Raw genomic sequence first — 21,435 nt, forward strand, 5'->3', positions numbered from 1 at the left:
CGTCCCTTTTTTTATCTTGGATTCTAGGAGCCCAGTGGACTTCGACTTGGATTGATATTCAAGAGCTGATCTCTCCTCTCTCTCCAAGTCTCCTGCTCTCTCTCTTTCGCTCTAAGGCAATTGGACTTGGACCATGGGGAGACCCATTGCTCCGATGAGGTGCTTGAAGTAAAGAGACTCGGCCAATCCGGGATGAAGAGCCTTCTCCGTTTGTTCTCCTCGAGGTCTTGGCCTCAAGTTCAAAGAGGACATCTTGCTCGGGACTAAAAGACTTGTCGAGTGCTCAAACCTGCTACCCCTTTGTGAAATCCTCAGAGACCGGAAACCGGCCGTTGTTCGAAATGCTGTTCACAATCACTCTTCATACGTTTTTGATCATTGTACTGGTGATCTTAGTGTTCATTTTGGTGATGATGGGATTGGCCACATTGTATCAAAAATTGTTTGTCACGAAGAAACGACGGAGACGATACACCATGTATGACGATTCCACCATCAGTTACAGCATGAGGGCACCTCTCATCAGGAGCCACAGTATGGGGCCGGGGTAAGTGTTCGTACGCTGAATTGAGACTCGGTCGCCCTCTAAACCCCGAATTAAAAGAGACACAGAGGGAGGCCTTTGTTTGGTAAAAGCATAGCCCGGCCTTTCGTGGCCTTTTGTAAAGTTGAACGCTAGATGGCGTTGCAAAAGAGAGGAGAGAAGTCTGAGCCGATGAGATCGACCTCTATGGAGTGAATCTCGAGAACTCGACAAAATGAAACTCTTGACGCTCTTTGACTACCTCTTGATGGACGGCCACTGTTAAAAGATGAATTGATCATACTTTTGTAGCCCTTATCTGGTGCATAATTTCAAAGACTTGAAGCAGAGCTCGCCTCAATGACAAGAATCCCGGTCTTAAAGCCTACTGAGGTAAAGAGTTGTTGGCTGAATTATTCATGTCAATGTGGTTCTTTTCAAATGCTTGAAGGCTGTTTATGTTTGTCAAAGTAATGATTAAGGCAGCATAACTGACCATTACATACATCTGAGCATTCATAAACTTGACGGAAATAGATCCCTTAGGTCAAACAATCAATAATCGTGACATTCAGTTTTCTACGATCAAAAGAGCCTGGCAAATGGCAAATGGTAAGAAACTTTCCTTCTGGATTTTGTATTTAAGTCAACAAATTTGGGTTTTATATACATTAGGTAAATTCCAACTCTTGTCGAAATGTCTCCCAATGCAATCGAGTAGAAGTTATTGAATCGGAATGAACAAGAAATTTTAGTGCACTTTGAGTTTGAGGTCGATCAAAACGTCATAACCAGGCAAACTGACCGGAATTGCACTTACCAATTCTCTTCGAGAAAAAAAGAACCCTATCCTCTCATGGCTTCAATCTTTCAAACATCCGCCTTCAATAATGATCCATGAGTCTCAGTTCAGATTCCATGCCTGATCAATCTGAAAAGTTGTTCAGTCAAGTATGATTAACTTCTCCTCGGGGTAAGAAAAAAAAAGTTTCCCCCCAAAAATTCTGCCCGTCAGGTTTAACTAAAGACAAAGAGGAAAACTAGCGTAGTCAACAATTCTTTGATAATGCAAGCAACGCGTCGAGAAGCACCTAGAGCTCATATTAAGCAATCTTTAATATGAGCTCACTGAATCACAAATTTGCCCTGGAGCTCTTCTTGCTTTTACCATGTCTATTCCAGCTTTACCTTGTAAATTGGGATCAGTTCAAGTCGGGACAACATTTCCGGCGAATGGACTACTATACATCATTTGAAATATTCTTGTAAAACAAATCCATTGACTTGGCCAAGGACGACGTCATCACTGTACAGAGATGGTTGGGTGGGGAAAACGTAACTTTTATCCAGATGAACCGAATGCATTTTCCTTCACACAAGTTGGACTTTAGTTAGTTCAGAAAGCGTTCGCCAATTTTGATCTCAATCGAACGTCTGCATCAAAAGCAATGAGGTCCTGAAACTCAGTACGACGTGGGCAGAAAATGACTTGCTTAGCGCCACCACCTTGGTAAGATCTCACTCAATTTGCGTCCTCCTTGGTCCGAGTTTTAAATGCTCATAACTTTTGATACAGACGTTCGATTGAGATCAAAACTGACCATTGCTTTCTGAGCCCATAATTGAGTCAACTCATGGAACGAGAAATGCATTTGATTGATTGAAATTGGAAATTATTCATTTTCCTCCACCCCCGTCGCTGTCCAGTGGTGAAGTCGTCCTTGACTTTGCCAATGAAAGTGATCCGGGAGGCAAAATAAATGACGGTTTGTTGGTTCATATTTTTGCAGATTATTTTTTCACAGTGAAAAACACCATGAAAAAAATGTTGCGTTTCTTCTGGAACGACTACATTCAAGGGCAAGTCGATTCGCCAATTCAATTCCAACGGTGGAAAACATTCTGAAGTTGGAAAGCATCAATCTACTCTCGCAGAGATATTATTTCATTTCAAATGATCATCCAGTCCACATCAAAGGCTGAAGTGTGATAGATAATAAGTTCAGCAATTATCTTTATTTGCCGAATGGAGATATTTCTTGAATAGAGGCCATATGAGGCATTGGATTGAGAAAAATCCAAGTTTACCCTAAATGGGGATTACTGATGTTCGAACCACCTGATACGCGCAAGAGTCTTCTTGAGATGTCAGTTCAACGAGGAATTCCTAATGATCTGAGATTTGGCGGTTCTTTTTAGTTTTTGGGACAAATCCAAAGAGCAGGGAGAAACAAGGTTCGCCTTTCGAAATTTCTAGCTCCAGAACCGATTGTTTGGGTAGATAGCTTTAGTTCCGCTCAAGTTTGTGAAGCTTTGCCTTTTATAGGTTTCACCATGCACATAAATTCAAATTTCCATATGCCAAATTTATGAGGCAAAATGTCTTGTAAAAAGTCAACGGTTCGAACGAGAATAGGTTGGGATAACTAGAGATATATTGTATTCCGTTATTTACTCCGCCCAAATTGGTTTAGTTACTAAAAGGACTTTTATTTGCCTTTCAACAACGCCTATAATGATTTATGTTATTGGGTGTTTTGTATGTACCATTTTGGAGGTGCAGTGTCATTGAATGGAGAATATTTCAAAATTCGTTGTCATAATGAACTAACTACTCAATGCCTTTAATACTCGTTGCGTGAGTTTGATCACAACGTTACATCTTTCTAAAACCCATATTAGCAAGTCTACTGCTACCAATAGATTGCGTAAATTAAAAGGAACTGACTGAACGAAAAATGCTCTTATGATGCAATATCGTTGCTCGTTCCACTTGATAAGTAACAATATGAATATTTTTGGATTTAGACACACACAACTATTGACAAAAAGGTGCTAGACCTCGGAATCAGTCTGGTTGAATGCAACCTGGACAGAAGGCTCTCTCTCTCTCTCACCAAGGTGATTTGGGCCTTTCTAAATCGGTAGTTACAATTCTGCCCAACAATGCGACAACCCAAAATAAGCGATATTGAAGCACGGATCCACCAAGCCGTCACTTGGGTCAAAAGACATGTTGACTCACTTAAGGGTATTTTTTTAAGTGAAAAAAATCCCGAATTATAAGTTGATGGAATTGGGCGTTTTCAGCAGCAAAATGATAAATTTAAGCCTCAGTGAACGAAAAATGGACCAGAGGTTCAAACCATACTCGTATTTGATGCACTGGCCAAAAAAGGTCGATGACACTTTGATCATGGCAGACTTGTGCCAATCACTGCATAAATGTAATTAATTACAACTACAAAAACATGGGATTGAAGTGTAGTCAATTACAAATTACTTTACTTTCAAGCTTGTTCAATTACGATGCCTTTTCAATTCTGTTTTCTTTTCCTCTTGTACTTGAATGTCTTAGGGACCCAGTTTTGAAACGTTCTTGCCAGTTTTGGTTGCATATTACCCCTTGGGTTGATTTAAAATTGCTATGTGATTTTGATATGATTTACTTGCATTGTCTGAATGGATTTACTAGTGTTTCAAACATCTTCATATTTTCTCAAGAATTGCTTTGAAAGCAGACGTTTCAAGACCTCCGGTCATGTTACGTCTGTTTTTATAGAAATGCAAGGAAAGTTGTCTGCAGTTATACTTTTTAGAGCTGAAGATATGCCAAATTAGCATGAGGGATTTGCCCAAGACGCAAGAATTTGACGAGATATATTTGTCCAAAGCATTTCAAAAGCCGCGCAGACAACGGTTAGAAATGAAAGCCCTGTGTCCTGAACACAAGGTGCATATGTGTATAGAAATATTTAAAAGTCGTTAAGTGAAAACGGCTCATGTGCAATAAAATTTGCTTGTGATTTGCAATTAAGAAAAGCACTAATACGTTGATCCAAATGTATTTAATTACAATAACAAATATTCTGAGTTCAAATGCACGTACAGTACTTACAATTACATAGTTGTAATTACGGTTACAACATAGGTCTGGATTATGGTGGTCGTTGTGAAAACTCCTCTAACGGCAGGGTTTTTGATATTTTTAGAAGGCAACCCTGGCATGCTTGTGTCAATTTCAGAAGCTCAAACCCCTTGACTAACCTTATCTTGTTCATAATGAAGGCAAAGCTTTGGCTGTGCCATACCCATTTTGTTCCCAAGCTAACGATCCAAAGAGTAGAAATTAAAAATTCAGGAGGTGCCCCAAAAACGGAGAAGTACTCATTGCCTCCGACCGGGCGACAATAGGTATGCTTCGTAGGGCGCAGTAAAGGTGTTTTTCCGACATACTATAGTTATAGGAAGCCAAAAAGGCTATTCCTACCATTCTGTTGCTGTTTCAGAGTAGCATTGATTGATATTGAATATCAGCTCCAAGGGGGTTTCGCGAATGATTTCCAGCCTAAGATTTAAATAATTCATGTTGTTACTCATACATTATGCATATGAGTTTAATCAGAATCAAAACCCAATCGATTCAAGCAAATTACTGGCCTTACTTCACAGGGCAGCCACGTTGCTGTCATTGAAATCTTTACAATGTACAAGGTTGTTATTTGAAGCCTTGGCTCGTTCCAATTGTTAGAGCCAGAAACGCAAGAACAGAGAGCTGGGCTTTTGCAAATTTCATTTGCTTGCTAGGATTTGAGAACGCTTTTCAAAGGGCATTATTTCACTCTATCTCTCTCTATCTTTCTCATGGCATTCCCCTTTCATCTGCAACTCAAATAAGAAAGTTAATGTATTTGTAGAACATGCCTTCCCCATATTTACCGTCAGTGCAATCGTGGTATTTGCTTTCCGTTGGTTGCTTCTTTGCCCAGATCCTAGACTTTTCTGGCTTTCTTTCTGTCTCTCTTTGTCTCGTACCATGAGCTGGGCTTTGAAAAGAATATCGAGAATCTGGTTTCTAAAGCACACCTTGGAAAAAATGGATATGTTTACGGGTTATAATTTAAGGTAGACCATACTAGCTCCAAACCCTACATAGCTTAGCTAGTTGACTAGGTTTTGAAACATGCAAATCAGCGGAACTTTCATTTACGCTCACGGTAACCTAGTCAAAGATGCCGAAAGTGCAATATACTGTCTCGTCGTTGAATCCATTCCAGTTCCAGATTAAGGTCACTTTGCAAGCGACAACAACAGATGCCTTTGAAGAGCTAATTTGGCCTTTTGTGGAAATCACTTTACGCCAAGAAAAGACTTCTGGGGCGAAAAACCACATAAAAGATCGCGTGCAATGAAGCCGGATCCAGGATCAAAAGCATCTTCAGCTTTCACATTCAAACTCCCTGTCCGTTCAAGATGAATGTGACTATGTATAGTGGAGAGCCAAGAGGCCCTGTTGGATTCACTTTCAGACACTCTTGAAGCTATTCCAGAAAGCTAGTGTGTGATGGAGGATTTCCGATAAAATGGAACTGCCTTTGAAGTTGAACCGGGGGAAGGATCCTCTCGCCTCTCTTTCGCTCTCTCTCTCTCTCTTATTCACTCTTTTCTATTCTATGTGAACATTATGAACGATCTGGAAGCATAGTCTTACCTCATCCCGAAATTGAGATGGATTGCTCTGGGTCTTGAGAAAATTGGATTAACTCTTCCGGGTTTCTGTGTTCAATATGCCGTTGGTTTAGTAATTTGATAACCTAACTTTTTTTAAGTTGAGTTGTAAGCACCCGAAAGATCTTTCCAGAGCTTCTGAAACTTTTTTTATTTCATAAAAAGGCTCAGGATGCTTTCAAATGGCGATGTATATGAATTCAATGAAGTTCGGCTTCCGCCCCAGTTATAAAGGGAGTGAACCTGCAATGTCGTTTTACTGAATACACCACCACATTTGGGAAGAACTTGGTTCCATCGAAAAGCTTTTTGGTACAAAACCAACATAGCACTTTGGATCTCCACGGACCCTTTTTGGATCTTCGAAAAAGGGAAGGAAGCAAAGAAGCTTATCGATGACTTGTCTGTGGCTATCCAATCTGTTTTGTAGCGGGTCTTATCTGCCAAATAACTCAAAACAACTTCGTCAGGCTCTCTGATTGAACTCTCTGGAGAGGGTTTCTTGCGAGAGGAGCCTCAATCGATTTTGTGCCCTCTCTTTTCACCGGATACTACCGTGCTTCTTAGATATAGTACAAGTAGTGGATTCAACGACAGTACACATAACAGTGTAAGTGTGCATGTGTGTGTGTCGGTCTCATTGCATGGCTGGTATGTGTAGTTCCTCTCCCGTTTTCAGGTTGTGGTCGATGTTTACTCAAGTGTAGATGGGACATACGAGTGAGCTCCTTTCTCAAAACCAGCACTTTTTGCGAAGCCTTCGGTTCCCTTTTTCCTGACTTTTCTGGGCCCGCTGTCCTGTCAAGAGATCAGAGAAGATCTGCTCCAGAGAGCGAGGAGGTGCTCCAAGTAAGAGGGAAAGTTGGATCCACCGTGGCTCTGATTCGGGGCCAAGTCCAACAAGTTCGCGCCGAACTCTCGAAAAGCTGTGAATAAGAAGTTACCTCCGGTACTTGCTGACTCTTTCTCCTAAGTTGAGAGACAGACCGACAGACAGACAGATGGCAAAGCGAAAGTGTCTGACAAAGTTAAAACAGAACGAGAGAAAAAGAGGTCTCGGGCTCAAGGTATCTCGTTATTTTTGAATAATTCAGAAGACCTTGAGGAAAAATGCGTCAAAATGCAAGTAATCGGTTGGACAAATTTGAAGTTCTCGTTCTTGAGAATGTGACTTTTTTCGTCTAAAAATAGTTTTCCTCTTGGATTCAGCTGACGCCGATACCACTATAAAATCAATACACGATATGAAATCCAATTACTCATCCCCGATTTGAAGTGTCATGCTCAAGTAAGAGGCAATAATACATTACTCCAATCCGGACAACCTGGGCTGACCAAACTCTTGAAAAGCCATCCACTCCAACCAATCCTGTCCACATAGTCTTACTGACCGAAACAGTTTGTTATCTGCATTTCGTAGATAACCATTTCTAGACGCGTAACTTTGCATTTAAAAGCTATTCATTTTCATTCAACACATTGTGGCCGACGTTTCTAAAGCCCAAGTTTGCCTGGCACCTTCAGCCCGAGCCGAGGAGCGTGCAGGGCTGTTCTTAGCATGAGCCCAGTTGTGCCTCTCGAGTTAATCTTCGTGACATAAAACTAACTTTGGGTCTAGAGACATGGAATGCTAATTTAGGGACGTACTATTTCAATTTCAGGCCCGCACAAGCAGACTGGTTGTGTATGGAAGAACAAGAATAGGTTTGTTTTCTTGAGAACATTCCACGAAAAGGGTGTTGAATTTGTGAGAGCACAGGAATATGCACACTACTTTATACGTAGTTGTCTTCGGCCTTGAACGTGAGGACATTTGAGAAGTACCCCCTTTCTTTCATTTTTCATTTCATAACGCGCTAGGGATCAGCCAAATCTCCATATTACACATAATAGATGTTCTTTAGAGATCTGGTGTGCTCAGCTGAAGGGGCCGAAACAAAGAAATCCAATTACGCAGAAAAGGTGCGATCATTATTGCTCTCAAGAATGGCACAAACTCGACGGGATAAGGACAGATTTATGAACGAAATGGGATTTAAATGCCCTTTCTCTGTTGTGAAAATTCAGTTCCACTGAAAACGTTTTTTGTATTTTGGACCCACAAAATGTTCTTGGGTAACACGAATATTGAATAATACTCAGAATGATATGGATTTATACTAGAGCTAGGGAGCAATGGAGGTACAAAACTGGCCTATTGTGCCTCTTGGTCCTCTAAATAAATAGATTAAGTTTAATCCGTCCCTGCCTTTTATGTTCAAGTTGATTCCGCTACACGAAATACCTATTATGTTTAAAAAGGAATTCCTGCGTAGAAATATTTTTTGCCGCCATGGCATTCCTTCATTTGCACGTTTCCTCAACAACCCATAAATAAAGTCAAATGGCGCTTCGCTTTCTATAGGATTTCGAGTTAATCGGAGGGTGATCTTCTGAAACTGAATGGAAAATTAGTCCTAGGACTTTTCAAGACTATGAACAGAGAATTTGGTCTATCTTTTTGCAATTAAAGGTTGACATAATTCTTCATAAGGAATCCAAAGCTGAAGTTTAATTGGGAACTTCTCTTCAAGTGGTGCCGTGCTTGCAGTTTCTTATCAACCTCATGAGTGCAAAACGGATGACTAGACATATGCTTCGTTTATAAATCAAAACATTTGGAACATTCTCATCTCACCTCCTGAGTTTATTCCTTTTTTGGGCCTTGCTTGAGTTCAAACACGTGAGCGCTAACTTGTGCTTTACCGAAGGTTGTCTAATTTGGCCTAAAACTGACAAATAGATCGCATGAAAACATCCATGATGCAAAGCAAAAAAACTCAAATAACTTTCCATATGATAGAAGCGACTATCTCAAAAAAGGGAATGGAAATGGCTTTCCGTTGAAAACATGTCACTCACAAGTGTTAACATTTTAACAAAAGCATTCTCTTTTACACTCCTCTTATTAAGAGATGGAAAATAAAGTTTCGAAATTTCCTTTAAGATGTATTTTGATGTACTTTGATGCAGGAATGAATAGAGCTCTCATTGGGAGAGGCTGAAAAGGTTAGGATTGTGCAATATTCAAAGAAGGTACGAAAGGTATGTGATATTGCATGTTTTCAAACGAATCTATGACCTTTATCCCCACCCTGGTTTTAGGGTCAAATGTAGTAACCGCAGAGGCTTAAAATGAATTTTGCGAGCACCTGCAGGCCCTCGAGAATCCAGATTAGTTCGAATAATGAAGTTCACTTCTCTTCTTTCTCGGGCTCCTTCATTGTTCAATTAGCTGCCCTTAAATATTCGCAGGGAATTCGGAATCTGAATAAGATTTTCAGTCAGAATTTCAGATGCACAAGTTTTTGACCAAAATCCCAAATCAACACTGTATGCAAAGACTAGCCAGATTCGCCAATTCTTATTTGATGGTGGTTCAGCTATTGCATGAATATAAAGCAAAATGAAAATTGTTGTGTTTCCATTCTGAAGTATTGGGGATTGCATGCCCAATAGCAGTGAAGTTATTCCCCAAAATATCAAAACAAAAAATCACGCACCTGGCCTGTCATAATATACTTTTTCATTTTCCATTCCTGATTGGAACCGTCACATTTCCATGTTTATTGTGTATGCTATTGACTCCTTGAAGTAAAAACTGAATGATGATATCAGCACAAATTTGGAGAGGTCACTAGGGCATTTTTCAAAACATTAGAGGTACTAAAAACCCAAGATGCAAAGCACATTATTAGACAAAAACGTTTCTAGGGCTTCAAAAAGTCTTTTGGAAAAATAGAAAGTTCTAAAAGACGAAAAATAAGTCCAAAACGGCTTTTTTCAGCTAAAAAGTTATTTTCAAGCATGTTTATGAGTAATACTGTGACAGTTTATGAAAATGCAATGCTAAATGAACCATTCCTTTTATGGATAGATGAACTGGAACTCTAATTTAGGCTCTTAACAAAAAACTATGAAGCATCAAAAGAGCAAGTAACTTCCCAAAATTGGACAGTGACGTCATCTTGCTTTCCTGCTTGAATGCCCCAATTGTAATATCGATTGTATTTTTTGACATTTTTACCCGGGTTTTAGGTGGTTTGAATGGCGTGCTCAATAATTGTTATTCTCCGTAGCAGCATTCAAGGGTGTCAATTTTGGCTGACGGGGCTCGTATTCTGGATAAACACCACAATTTACCCAAACCCAAATGTACTGACATCTTCACACCAATAAAAAACGTAGCAATGTAATCGCACCAACACGACCAAAACAACCAAACAAATTCTCAAGTTCAAGGCAACAATGATTATCAAAACAGATGCATTTTTTCAACGAGAAGCCAAATGTTACGCACATTTTTCTCAAATTTAATTTTCCTTGTGCATCTTGGTCCTTCGCCAGTGTTTACTTTGGAGTTGGAAGACAAAAGATGAAGTTATGGGGACTGGGGTTGCTCAAGATAACCATGTGTCTCACTTCCAACAAAAGTACTTTTTGCACGATTGTCTCTAGTTCTTTTACTTATCTAATTTTCATTGCGAGAACCAGCAATCCTTGAACATGTATTTTTCAGTTCCGCTACTCTACATACATACCGGTATGGCTTGGGTTTGGCTATATGGAGATGGTGGGTATGATATGTCCCTAGCTTAACATTTTCAACGTATTGCAAATCCTAAGTTATTCATTTTCCAACATAGTTTCCCGCTCTTCAAGGTGTACAAGGACTGGTATTAAGCGTTGTATTTTCCATTCAAGGTCAAAAACCTTTTCGTTGAGCCTGCGCTAGTTTTGGTGATCTACCTGAGACCCTTTCGAGATTTTCATCAAGTCTATACTCACTCTCTTGATTTTGTTCTTGGAACCTGATTCAAATTGAAAGTAAAAGATGTGGACGGGGATAACCAAAGCCTTCGCCCTCTGACAAAACGCTTGAATCCCTTGTATGAGTAAGTTGGAGCACAAGAGTTACTTCGATTTATTTTGGCCCCTGGAGAAGTGTGGTGGCACTTGATGTTATCCATCAATCATAAATCTCGTGACGCCTGGCCTTGTCTTCAGCTTTTGTAAAAATTGATGAAAAGATAAGCACAAAACATGTCGAGAAGTACGCATTTAATACTGCGAAGAGGTAATAAACCTTAATGTGCGTGTGTATGTCTAGAACTTGTGTCACGCTTCTCAGAGAAATTACCCAGTTATTTGGTTACATTACCCATGAAAGGCCAAATAAACAAGAATGTTGAATGTGACTCTTCTGCTCTTAACCTCTTGCCTTGTCAGTTTCTATTGAATGCTTGTGATTTGCATGACCTACAACGATTTAGTGTCCAGCCTAGCACCACGAAAAGGCTCGTGTTCCGATGCAATATCCAAGACTCCGATCAAGTTCCTCTAAACGATCGTCAAATTAGCTTCAACATTCGCCGTCAAAATCTCAAGTGACTTGGATCTTTGTCATGTTCAGGCCCCAATCAGTTTAGTCACTGTCTTGTTGTATTTCTTGTGTCGTTTTGTTTCGATGGCTTGGAGCTCTTCCAGGGTCAATACTGTCTATTGGTTGGAATATGTTGTCTCAAAGTAATGAGTGCACCCAATAACAAATACAAACAGCTGAGGTATGGTATTTGCTCCATGTCGTGCTTTAATGAGATTACGCCTCAGCCTGATGTAAGGAGGACATTTGTCACCACTGTGCTATCTCGCACAAAGAATAAAAAGCCGAGGCCATTGCCAGGCATCCACCTTACCTATTGTCATCTTCCTGTGTATGTGGAATGATATTAGTAGATAGATAGATAGTAAAAAGATACAAAGGAGAGGGGGGAGGGGTCCGTTAACTACTCTTGTGATTGAATTTCCTCTTGACTTACAGGCCTTTGGAAGAACTCTACTTTCTCATTGTACTTCGGCTGTCCTATTTGCTCGGATGCGCAGATGGAAAAAAGGTTCCATTTTGAATAGCGAGATCGCTCACATCATTCGGGTGGGATAATATTGGTAAAAAGACATCTTTAGTTGAGAGACACGGGCTAGCCAAAGACCAAGTAGTACCAGCCATACATATAACGAACGATATGTCGAGTGCGAGAGCGAGGGCGAGAGCGAGTGGAACAAGTAGGTTCCTCTTCATGCCCATAAGAGAGTGCGCTTGTTCCACGCACATGCTCGGGTCTCACTAGTTGATTTCAATCAGGGATGCTCGAACCATCCAAGATGGCCCTCGTCCCTTGTGAGAACCACAAGGTGCACATGGGTCCGTGCTGAATTCGTGAACTTGGTCCACCAACTGGCCATGAGGTCGAATAGCAACCCTGATGCGCTTGAGGGCGAAGGCGCAAGAAAAGCCATGAATTGGAGGAGTGCCCGTAGCTAGATAAAGGAGACACTGGCCCACTTCCTAAGGCCATCCAACAAAAGGAAGTCATATATACAGTTCACTAGACGCTAGAGGTAGAACAGTGGTATTCCTAGGTAAAGGCCGCCTCGCCAGGAATGAACCATCTAGCTACATTGGATCCAGCGAGAGCGAGGATAAGGCCGGCGACCAGGAAGACGCCAATTGGAGGAACGATTTGAGGCAGGATCAAACCTTGTGTTGAGTTGAAAGTAGGTGGTAGGGCCACTCAGTTGTTCCACTTGTTGGTTCTCTGGAGACTGCGAACCAAAACAACAAGGTGCTGGTAGGCTTAGAGGCAGAATCAGACAAAAACCGACGTAAACATTCCCACACTGGATGCCTCACCGATCATCATATCATAAATGTGACCTTGAGGACTTCACTTCAAGCTCGAGGGTCTGCCAATTTCGTATTCCACGGAAATTTCGCATGAGTCGAGATTGATGAAGATTTAAGAGCCAAGTCTGTTCCCTTATCGTGACCACCACCACCAGCCGTTGCAGGTGGCATAATTTGTGTGTGAGTGTGCTTTGGGTGTGGCCCTCTTTCCAAATGACAATGTTCTCCAAACGAACTCATACCATTTCCAACGCGTCGACCTTCAGCGGTTGGCTGGAATCCGTTGGTCTCGACGATGTGATTGCCAATCCTTGTGCGTGCATCTTCGGTGAGCCCCCGCCCGAGCCCACGATGCCGGGGCAGAGGCGGGTCAATCAAAAGGGCAGTCAACGAGGCGGAGTCAATGGCGGACCCGGTGCCGGAGCAACTGGGGCTGCCAATGGTGGGGCCAGATCCAAGCGGGGCAATTTGAGTCGGCAAACAACCCTGGAGGTTGAAGAGCCCAAATCACCATTCTCCTCGTTCTCATTTTTCGGCGGCAACCAAAGGTAAAATAGTCAATCGATGTGCAAAGTCTTTGATGAGCCAGGTACTAGTAAGCTTATGAGCATTCAAGGTGTCACACACTTGGCGATAGACGCATTTCTGACATAATATCAGCACCTCCAAATGAGCGATAGAGTCGGGTCTTATGGACAAGGTTTGATCAGGAGACTCGATCGAAATGTGTTTTCATTCGCGATTCCAGAAGAGTACAACAAAGGGCTCGTAAATAACAAATGAAACCATGTGAAGCAAAGACTCTCTGTCTCAGATATATACCATTTAACCGGAGAGAATTCCTCAAATAAGGCCCATAAATTGATACGTTTAATACATGTATTTTAGTTTTTAGTTTTTTGTAATTTTGAGAAAGATCTATTTTTCATATGGAGTGGCAGTTCCTCATGATGTAACCAAAGACCTTTGAAGGTTCAGCCACAAGTAGAAACATATTGGAGATTGATAAAAAATCCGATCCCAGCATCTTACCCGAAATAGAAGATACATTCTTATCTGGTTTAAATGACGTGGGCTGTTCAAAACTCACCGTGGTCGACTGTTTTAGCTTTAGCTACATCGTGGCCTAATGGAGTGACAGTGTCATCCCATAATCTCGTTTATCAAAGTTACTCCCAGCTCTGTCATTGAGTCCCTGTCGTCCAAGAAGGGCTTGAGCCGGTTTTAACGAATGCTCTGGCAGAGATCATTGATCACGCCCATAATCCTAGATAATGCTCGTGTACCCAAGCCCTCGGGCCTACGTTCGAGAATGGAAAGGCAATTTCCCGGGATGAGAATTGACAGGCGGGTGTTTGCACTTTGTCGTCAGTGAAGGTCGTTGGTCGCCAGCCTCGAGTCGACAGGTTCCAAGTGGAAAAGCTCAGTCCGCTTCCTTCACCTACCTACCTACCTACAAAGCATAGCATTCGTTCCTGTGTAAAGTACATACGATGAACAGGGCCAAGGGAGTCTGAAATATGAAAGGGGGAAAACGTCCCTGATGTAGCTTGGGGAAAACCAAGTGCGGACGGGAGGTGCTCTAATGGTAGACAAGTGATCCATCTTGATAAGAGGTGTGAGGGAATGCTTGAGTCTGAATGAGAAATGATGATTTCGCCTTCGCAGGCCTCGTCCTTTCCTCCCATCAACACACAACTATTTCCTTGATGGAACCAGGTCTTATAATCGTGCCCAAATCCGTTCAAAATCCATTCCACCCGAGGCGGGCAATGTACCGAAAAGGTAGTTAGTTTAGGTACTAGTGGCTATGGTATCATTTTGAGAGCCCTTGAAGTTTAGTGCACCATTTTCCGAGAGTCTCGGGAAACTTACTTTTTCATTCCTGTGCTCAGATCTCATGAAAGTAATTTGAGAAGCCGTGGTAACAGACTAGCCAACGGGTCAGCAGAGTCCGAGTATTTCCAAATATAGATCCTCATTTCCCATGAGTTTGAGTTCGTTCCATAGCAATCGATGGGCAGTCCTCCTGAGGCCAGCGTGTGGCAGTAAATCCTCATTTTTTTCTCAGGGCCTGACCCTCCCACCAATACATTGATTGGTCTGTCCATGGAACAGGTTCCCGAAATCGCTTCGCGTTCCATTTGGCGTGATCAGAAATTGAGTGAGCGAGCCAGAGGCCTTCCCAATAAAGGTTCACTGTAAGATAAGATGGGCACGAGGATTCCGTTCCTATCTAGAGTGGATTGGCAGTTTCGCTCCGCAATCGTTGTGAATAGATGCGATTGGGGCCCACTTGTTGGAATAGACAGGCCTATCAAGTTGGATCATTACCTATAGGGCAGAATTAGTCTTCAGCGATTTGGAGCAGAAATGGAGTAATCCAATATCAGTGACCCAGTTTCGCAGCCCAACGTTTGAATTGGGCTTGATGAGTTGATTTGATGACCGACTTTAATTGTATTTGTTCTTGGGTGTGCTTTCAAATGGAAAGAGGTTGGAACTGGCTCAGGAACTCCATTGATGTCAGGTTAGTCCGAGAAGTGCATTTCAGAGCAAGTTGGCATCGGTCGTAAATTTCGACATGGGCCGGCTTGAAGAGCAAGCAAAAATATCAGAGGTACGCGTACATACAGAAGTGTGGGTAGTTACGTGCTAGTAGATAGAGGGAAAGCGCGGCTCAAATCAGCTTTTGTTCTCTCTGTTGTCTCAACAAGTTTTGGGCTTGGAGCCATTGCGTACCAAGTTCCCAGTAGTGCACTCAGTGGTGCACAACCAACATGGAAGATAGTCTTTAGCTGGTTGGCCTTCTCGTCGTCCCAGTTTATGAGGAATGAGTGAGCCGTCACTCTGCCCAGGCTTATTTCCCACGGGAGAAGAGACCCCGGATTGTTTGGTCAGCTGGAATACACGACAAGGCCTGATCGAAGGGATTAACTGGAAACAGCTGATCGTGACGATTATTAACAATGGATTAGTCCCTGGTGAGAGTATTAAGTCCCATCACCACAACCACCACCGCGAAGGCCAAGACAAAGGCTGAGATGTGCAGCAATCTATTGCCGCACTCAATGGCCTTTAAGATTGAGACAGGGATTAAAGACCTTACACTTCCTAGATGAAGAGAAGAGGAGAACGGGAAGAGAGCTGGAGCAACCGTAAAAGAATTTGTTGTGCATCGTATGTTTTATTGGAAATAATGGTTTTCCTCAAGACTGTTGATCTCGTTTGAGGAACGTCCAATACCACCGAACTATAATCTGTCTCGTTATCTTGATATGATTTCTGGCTCGTGGGGTTAATTGAGCCGAAGATATGTTCCTCCTTGGTTGAGGTCTCTTGAAGACACATTCTGATTGGATCAGGGTTCTCGGATGTTCAGTTTTACTTTCAAGACGGTCAGCTAAAAAGTGGATGTTTCAGTCCACACGCACATTTGCTTTGATTGAGTCCTATTCAAGAGATTTACTCCATGCCCCGAGAGATTTAGTACTCCTGAGATCAACCAAGGCTGAAAGATACTTACGACGATCCTAGAATTCTCTGCGATAGTGCCTAACAACTCGGCCAAATCTGTTATCAAGACCCCGTTTTGATGCTTTGTTATTTCCTGGTTTCCAACAAACCATGCGTATTTGCCCGCTTTCTGGGTAGAATCTCATCGCTAGAGGAGGATCTTGAACCCAAGACTCAATTGTAAATTGGATTGTGAAGACCAAGCTAAAACCAAGTGCTTCCCTTTTTTCCGTTTCAAGAAGGTTGGTTGCTCCGACGAAAAAGTTCCACATCGTTGATCTCAATTATCCCGAGTGCTTTAGTCAAACTTGAGTTTTTGGATGGGAATATAGTGTTTAAAACGTCGAGCTGAGACGAATGTTGTTGAATGATTTTATCGAATTCTGACTGATGATCCATTTATCTTTGCTTTTTTTGCATACCACCTTTGAACCAAGGAGGTGCGTTTCCTTCTATGAATCAATATATCATGAATTTAACCTATCTGCAATTTCATTTTCATGAAATGATTTCCTTCAGCTCAGTTCTGTCTAAAAACACTCCCCGGTCAGTGCTTGAAAAGTGAGCCAAGCCTCATGAACTCCAGTCAGAATTTATAACCGATACGTGTATCTGATTGTTTCGTGTTGGATTCGTCGAAAAAACTGAAAATTAGAATACATTCTAAAGAAATGGAATTCCAACACAGACAACGAGGGACTTTTGATCATTGGCTGATTGGAATCAAAAGCGCTCCAAAATATCATGTGGCGACTATCCCATGGTCATGGCTTGAAAGCTTTTTTGATGCCCCACTAAAACTTCAAACTGGATGACTCTTCCGGTGAGGAAACTACATAAAGCCAAACTTATTGGGTTATCAACGTCGTTACAAAAGATTCTAATCAAGGACTGGATGTGGTCTGAATTTGAATTTCGCCTCTCATGTTTAAAACGAAAGTCAACTAAAACGCCTGTCACAAGATCAAGTCAGGCTTAATGTTACGCCTACGTAATGAATAAAGGTGACTGAAACCTCGGATACACACACACACACACACATGTGTATATATGTTCCAATATTTATGAACCATGTTGTATTGGCATCGTCGTGTTGCTCTTTTCACTCATGGTGGCTTTTGTAAACTTTGGAATATCGAATCGCTTGATGTTCCAAAAGTCGAAAGAAAGGCTTGCCACCTGTCAATGGTTTCTTTTCCTTCATTGGCATTCGACAGTCCCCCTAGAAGCAAGCCAGACTCGAGAACGTGTCAATAAGGGCGGCCTTGTTTAAACATTCGACAGAGTTGAAATAATGGAAAAGGATATGACATTTTCGGAGAGGGAAAGTAACGTGCTAGAATCACATGATCCCAAAATGTGAACCGTTTCTCGTTGGATGGATGGGTGAAGATGAGTTTATTTCATTCATTCTTAAGCCTTGGAGGTGTATCAAAAGTTTGCTCCGATGACAATCCTTTTTTTTTACTCCAACCCGATGGTTGCAAAAACGTAAGATAATTCTTGTGTTACTCAATTCCCTGGCGTGACTTTGCCATCTCCATAGTGTGGTGGTGTACTGGGGCATCATGATAAAAAGATACACATTGGCACTAGCCTTGAACGTTGGCACAATATCGATAAAGACTGAACTTTCGAAGCTCACATGCAACAGAATTGGAAAATGGATTGAGTGCCGAGACTTGTATTGTGTGCACTCGCCATCATTATTTGTGGATCGATGGATCTCCACTTGGAAATTTCTTCGCTCAAGAACAAAACAAAAGGATCTTTTGGAAACGGAACCAAATCAAATGTCGCTCACTTGGCAGTCTACCTCAATACTATGATTATTCTTTGGGGCATTGCAGACCGTTTGCTAAGCTTCCGTACATTCCAATTACAATCGAAATGCTCTCACGACCTGGACAAAATGCGGTGAGAAAGATGTCATCTCATGAGACACGGCCCCAAGACCCCTTCTATCTGGCCTTTCTCTTAGTGTTGTAAGGAATCGATGACGATAATAACCCTGTAATTTGTGCCACGTTCCACGGAGTTTTACTTTGGTTCCACACCAAGGACGGGCGTGAGAATCATCAAGTTCTCGATTAGATATTTTGAGGTGTGTGTTTTTTCACATAAGAATGCATTGCACACCTCTTTCCTGCCTCCTCTCTGCTCGACAAGAGAACTAACTTGGAACGTGAGGTGCCTTCAAGTATGTTCCAATTAGTCGTTCAGAATGAGCTAGAACCATCAAAATAAAACTTGTTCCTTGTCCTGAGTGCCAAACCGTCCTCGTAAAAGACCAGTGAGACCCTCAACCTCAACATGTAGCACAGTAAACACCCACAAAGCCAAAACAGGGAGAAAAAGGTGGGTAGAAAAAAGAAGCTCCACGAACGGAAGGTGGGGACAAAGTTGGCACACACACACTGCACGTTTAATTCGCTTCGATCCTACCACCATGACAATGTCTCGTTCCAATTTGGGGAAACATTGCTACAAAGTCCCAACAGGGCCCCCGAACCCAAAAAGGCTACAGTCTGACTAGCTGGCCTTGTGCAACTTTTAATGGATAGCCCGTTCCATTGCTCATCATTTGATTCACTGAGGTCCTCCTCTAGCCAAGTCAATCTTTTGAACTACTCGAGCCCTTCAGGTGCATTGCCTTTTTCCCTCTTTAGAGACAAAGAGCTCCTTTTAGAAATGGAACGAGGCGGTGCTTGGCGTCCAAAAATGTTCACAAGGCATTGTCTTTTTTTCATATGGTTCTGAAAAGAGTGCAAATCATTTTTGTTTCATTTCAAACAAGGAGAAACCTAAAATTCTCTCCTTTATGTTGTTAAATAAACGAGATCCACATTCCTAGCATTTCTAGAGGAGTGATGGGACGTTACGGTTTCTTTGTACTTGGATAAGATAAAAAAAATAATTAAACGCAATATCTTTAATTTTGACATTGCTCGGGAATCAGTTTTCAATCGGTGTCAAAAAGGTCCCGAAAAATAGAGCGCATCAAAGGATGTCTGAATTTTCTGCACCTGGTTTCATGTGAATGAGAAAGCAAAGTTCTCACGGACTCGCTGAAAAGGTTTTCTTTCCTTTGAACACAAAAAGCCGTTTCACACTTGTGCAGTTGTAAACTCGTATAACGCTTTTGAGGCTATCAAACATTGCCATTGCTCAATATCAAACTTAAAAGTCTGTAAGTAAGCTCTAAGAGTTCTAGCCACCGTAAGTAAACTTTCTTTTGTAATTTTATTTCCCATTCGTATGCAAACTTTCTCAGTTAGTCAACCTTTTGAAAAAACGTTCTTGTTGCAGTGGCAGATGCTTTTTCAAAACTGGTTCCAACCATATTTGCTTGCCTTTTATGATTGCATTTCTTCATTACGTTCTTTTTTAACCCACATAAGATAGAACACTCGATCGTTCTTTTCAGCCTCAAATGTTTGAAACAAAGGGATTCTAACGTTCTGGTCTCTTTAGTTTGTTATCGGCAAACTTGCTTGAGTTTATAGTCCTTGTTTAAGCCGCATGTGGCCTTCATCGCCACCATCTTGTTATTCAAGGCTTCGAACTCTCTGGATTGTAGAAGCTGGGCATTTTCATGCTTGAAAAGGGGCTCTGAATGCATTTCATCAGCGCTTTTTTTCTGCTCCGTCAGCTTTGGCAACAATGTGCAATATCACGACAATGACAATGAAACGATCCCTTTTGTTCGACACCTCACAATTTGGCCATTTCGAACCGAACAGGAAGTCATTGATTGATCTTGGGTTCTTTGGATTATGCAGATTGCTCGGAATGCAAAAGGAACCCGAGTTGTTTGCCAATTTCATTTCCACGTGTCTGCCCATTGGGATTCAACGAAAGGGTGCCGAATGGGCGATTTAGTCAAGACAATGAGCCTATTGAGAGGGAAAATAACTGCAATTACAGCTTTTTGTTGAGAGCAAGTTGTGGAACAACTTGCTCAATATTTGAGCACTGCATAAATGTATTAAGACTTGGGAAAAAGGGAAGCATCCTCGTGAGAAACAAAAACAAGTATAATGTGCGTCCAATCTCTAAGGATGAGGCCTGGATTCACCACAGCTTTGGCCGTCAAGCACACGCACACAATATAAAGAGAGGACGGCCTATTTCGAAAGGAGCACGCACTCCTCTACCGACCTTGGCTAGTTCCATTTGGCCATTTTCCGAAGGCTTTCAAGTTGGATTTGGGAACGATAATTGCACGGGTTCTCTTCATCATCCATTTTTTCCTTGGCCCTTGATCTCGAATGAGCAAATTGCCCTTGGAACTAAGTACGGTCCAATGTGAAGTACGAGTACTTTGGGTATTGGATCGGTTGTCTGGATGGAGAGAAGCTGCACAAAGGGGGATTTTTCCTGACTTTTGGGCGTTTACACATCAACTTCAACGAGAACCAATTGGATCTCCAATTCCCTCATTCACTTAGCACGGTGGTTATAATTTCTGATTGAGTGTTTGATCAAATGCCATGATTAATAGTTACTACTTTCTTTGCTAATGAAACAAAAGGTACAATCTTTGTTAAAATAAGCATCTTTGAAAGTAGCTTCTACAGTATATGTATATTTAAACACTTAAAATACATCATGAAGTATCGCTATTCAAAACCTATTCAAACAATATTATTAGTGCTCTTAGATATGCACAAGCATAAAATTTCACCTATTTGTATTTAATAGATGCTTAGTTATTACACTTATGATCGAAAAACGACCTAACTATACTTTAAGTAATCGCCAAAAAACAAATGATGTGCTTCTTCGATAGCATGAAAATAAATGATATTCTTTCTTTTTCATAAACATCTCTTTAAAACCTATACATAGCACATGTTAGCACTTCAAACCTAGTCAAGTTATGAAATTACTGATCTCTTTAAACATGGAAAGCTACACTAGCCAATAGTGCAGTAGACGATTGAAAAAAAATGTGACAGTTAAATTTTCTAATTTGTCGATTTTTGCAATTTTACTGTTAATAATCACATGTTGATAAAAGATTATCAAATTTCAAGATCAAAACTAATTGAACTCGCGGTTGACAATTATGACATCATTGTTGTGAACTGTTTATTTTTAGAGAGGTTTTAAGCGATTTTGTCGCTTTTTATAAACTTTTCTTGGCTTTTCCTGCATGCTT

At 41.4% G+C, this 21,435-nt stretch overlaps 1 protein-coding gene across 2 annotated transcripts in view; it reads left to right on the plus strand.

Annotated features, from left to right (window-relative positions):
• Window positions 1-21,435, plus strand: part of LOC131878161 (synaptotagmin-7-like) — a 52,100-nt gene that overhangs the window by 7,495 nt on the left and 23,170 nt on the right. The window contains exon 2 of one of the 2 annotated variants that reach the window (XM_059224065.1): window positions 28-547. In XM_059224065.1, the coding sequence (XP_059080048.1) occupies window positions 342-547 (206 nt within the window). In that variant the 5' untranslated portion in view covers window positions 28-341. Of the gene's footprint in view, window positions 1-27; window positions 548-12,424; window positions 13,304-21,435 lie in introns of those variants that run through there. The other variant, XM_059224063.1, reaches the window with a different exon arrangement.

Source organism: Tigriopus californicus, chromosome 3 (assembly GCF_007210705.1).
Source record: "Tigriopus californicus strain San Diego chromosome 3, Tcal_SD_v2.1, whole genome shotgun sequence".
Classification (NCBI taxonomy): Eukaryota; Metazoa; Arthropoda; class Copepoda; order Harpacticoida; family Harpacticidae; genus Tigriopus; species Tigriopus californicus.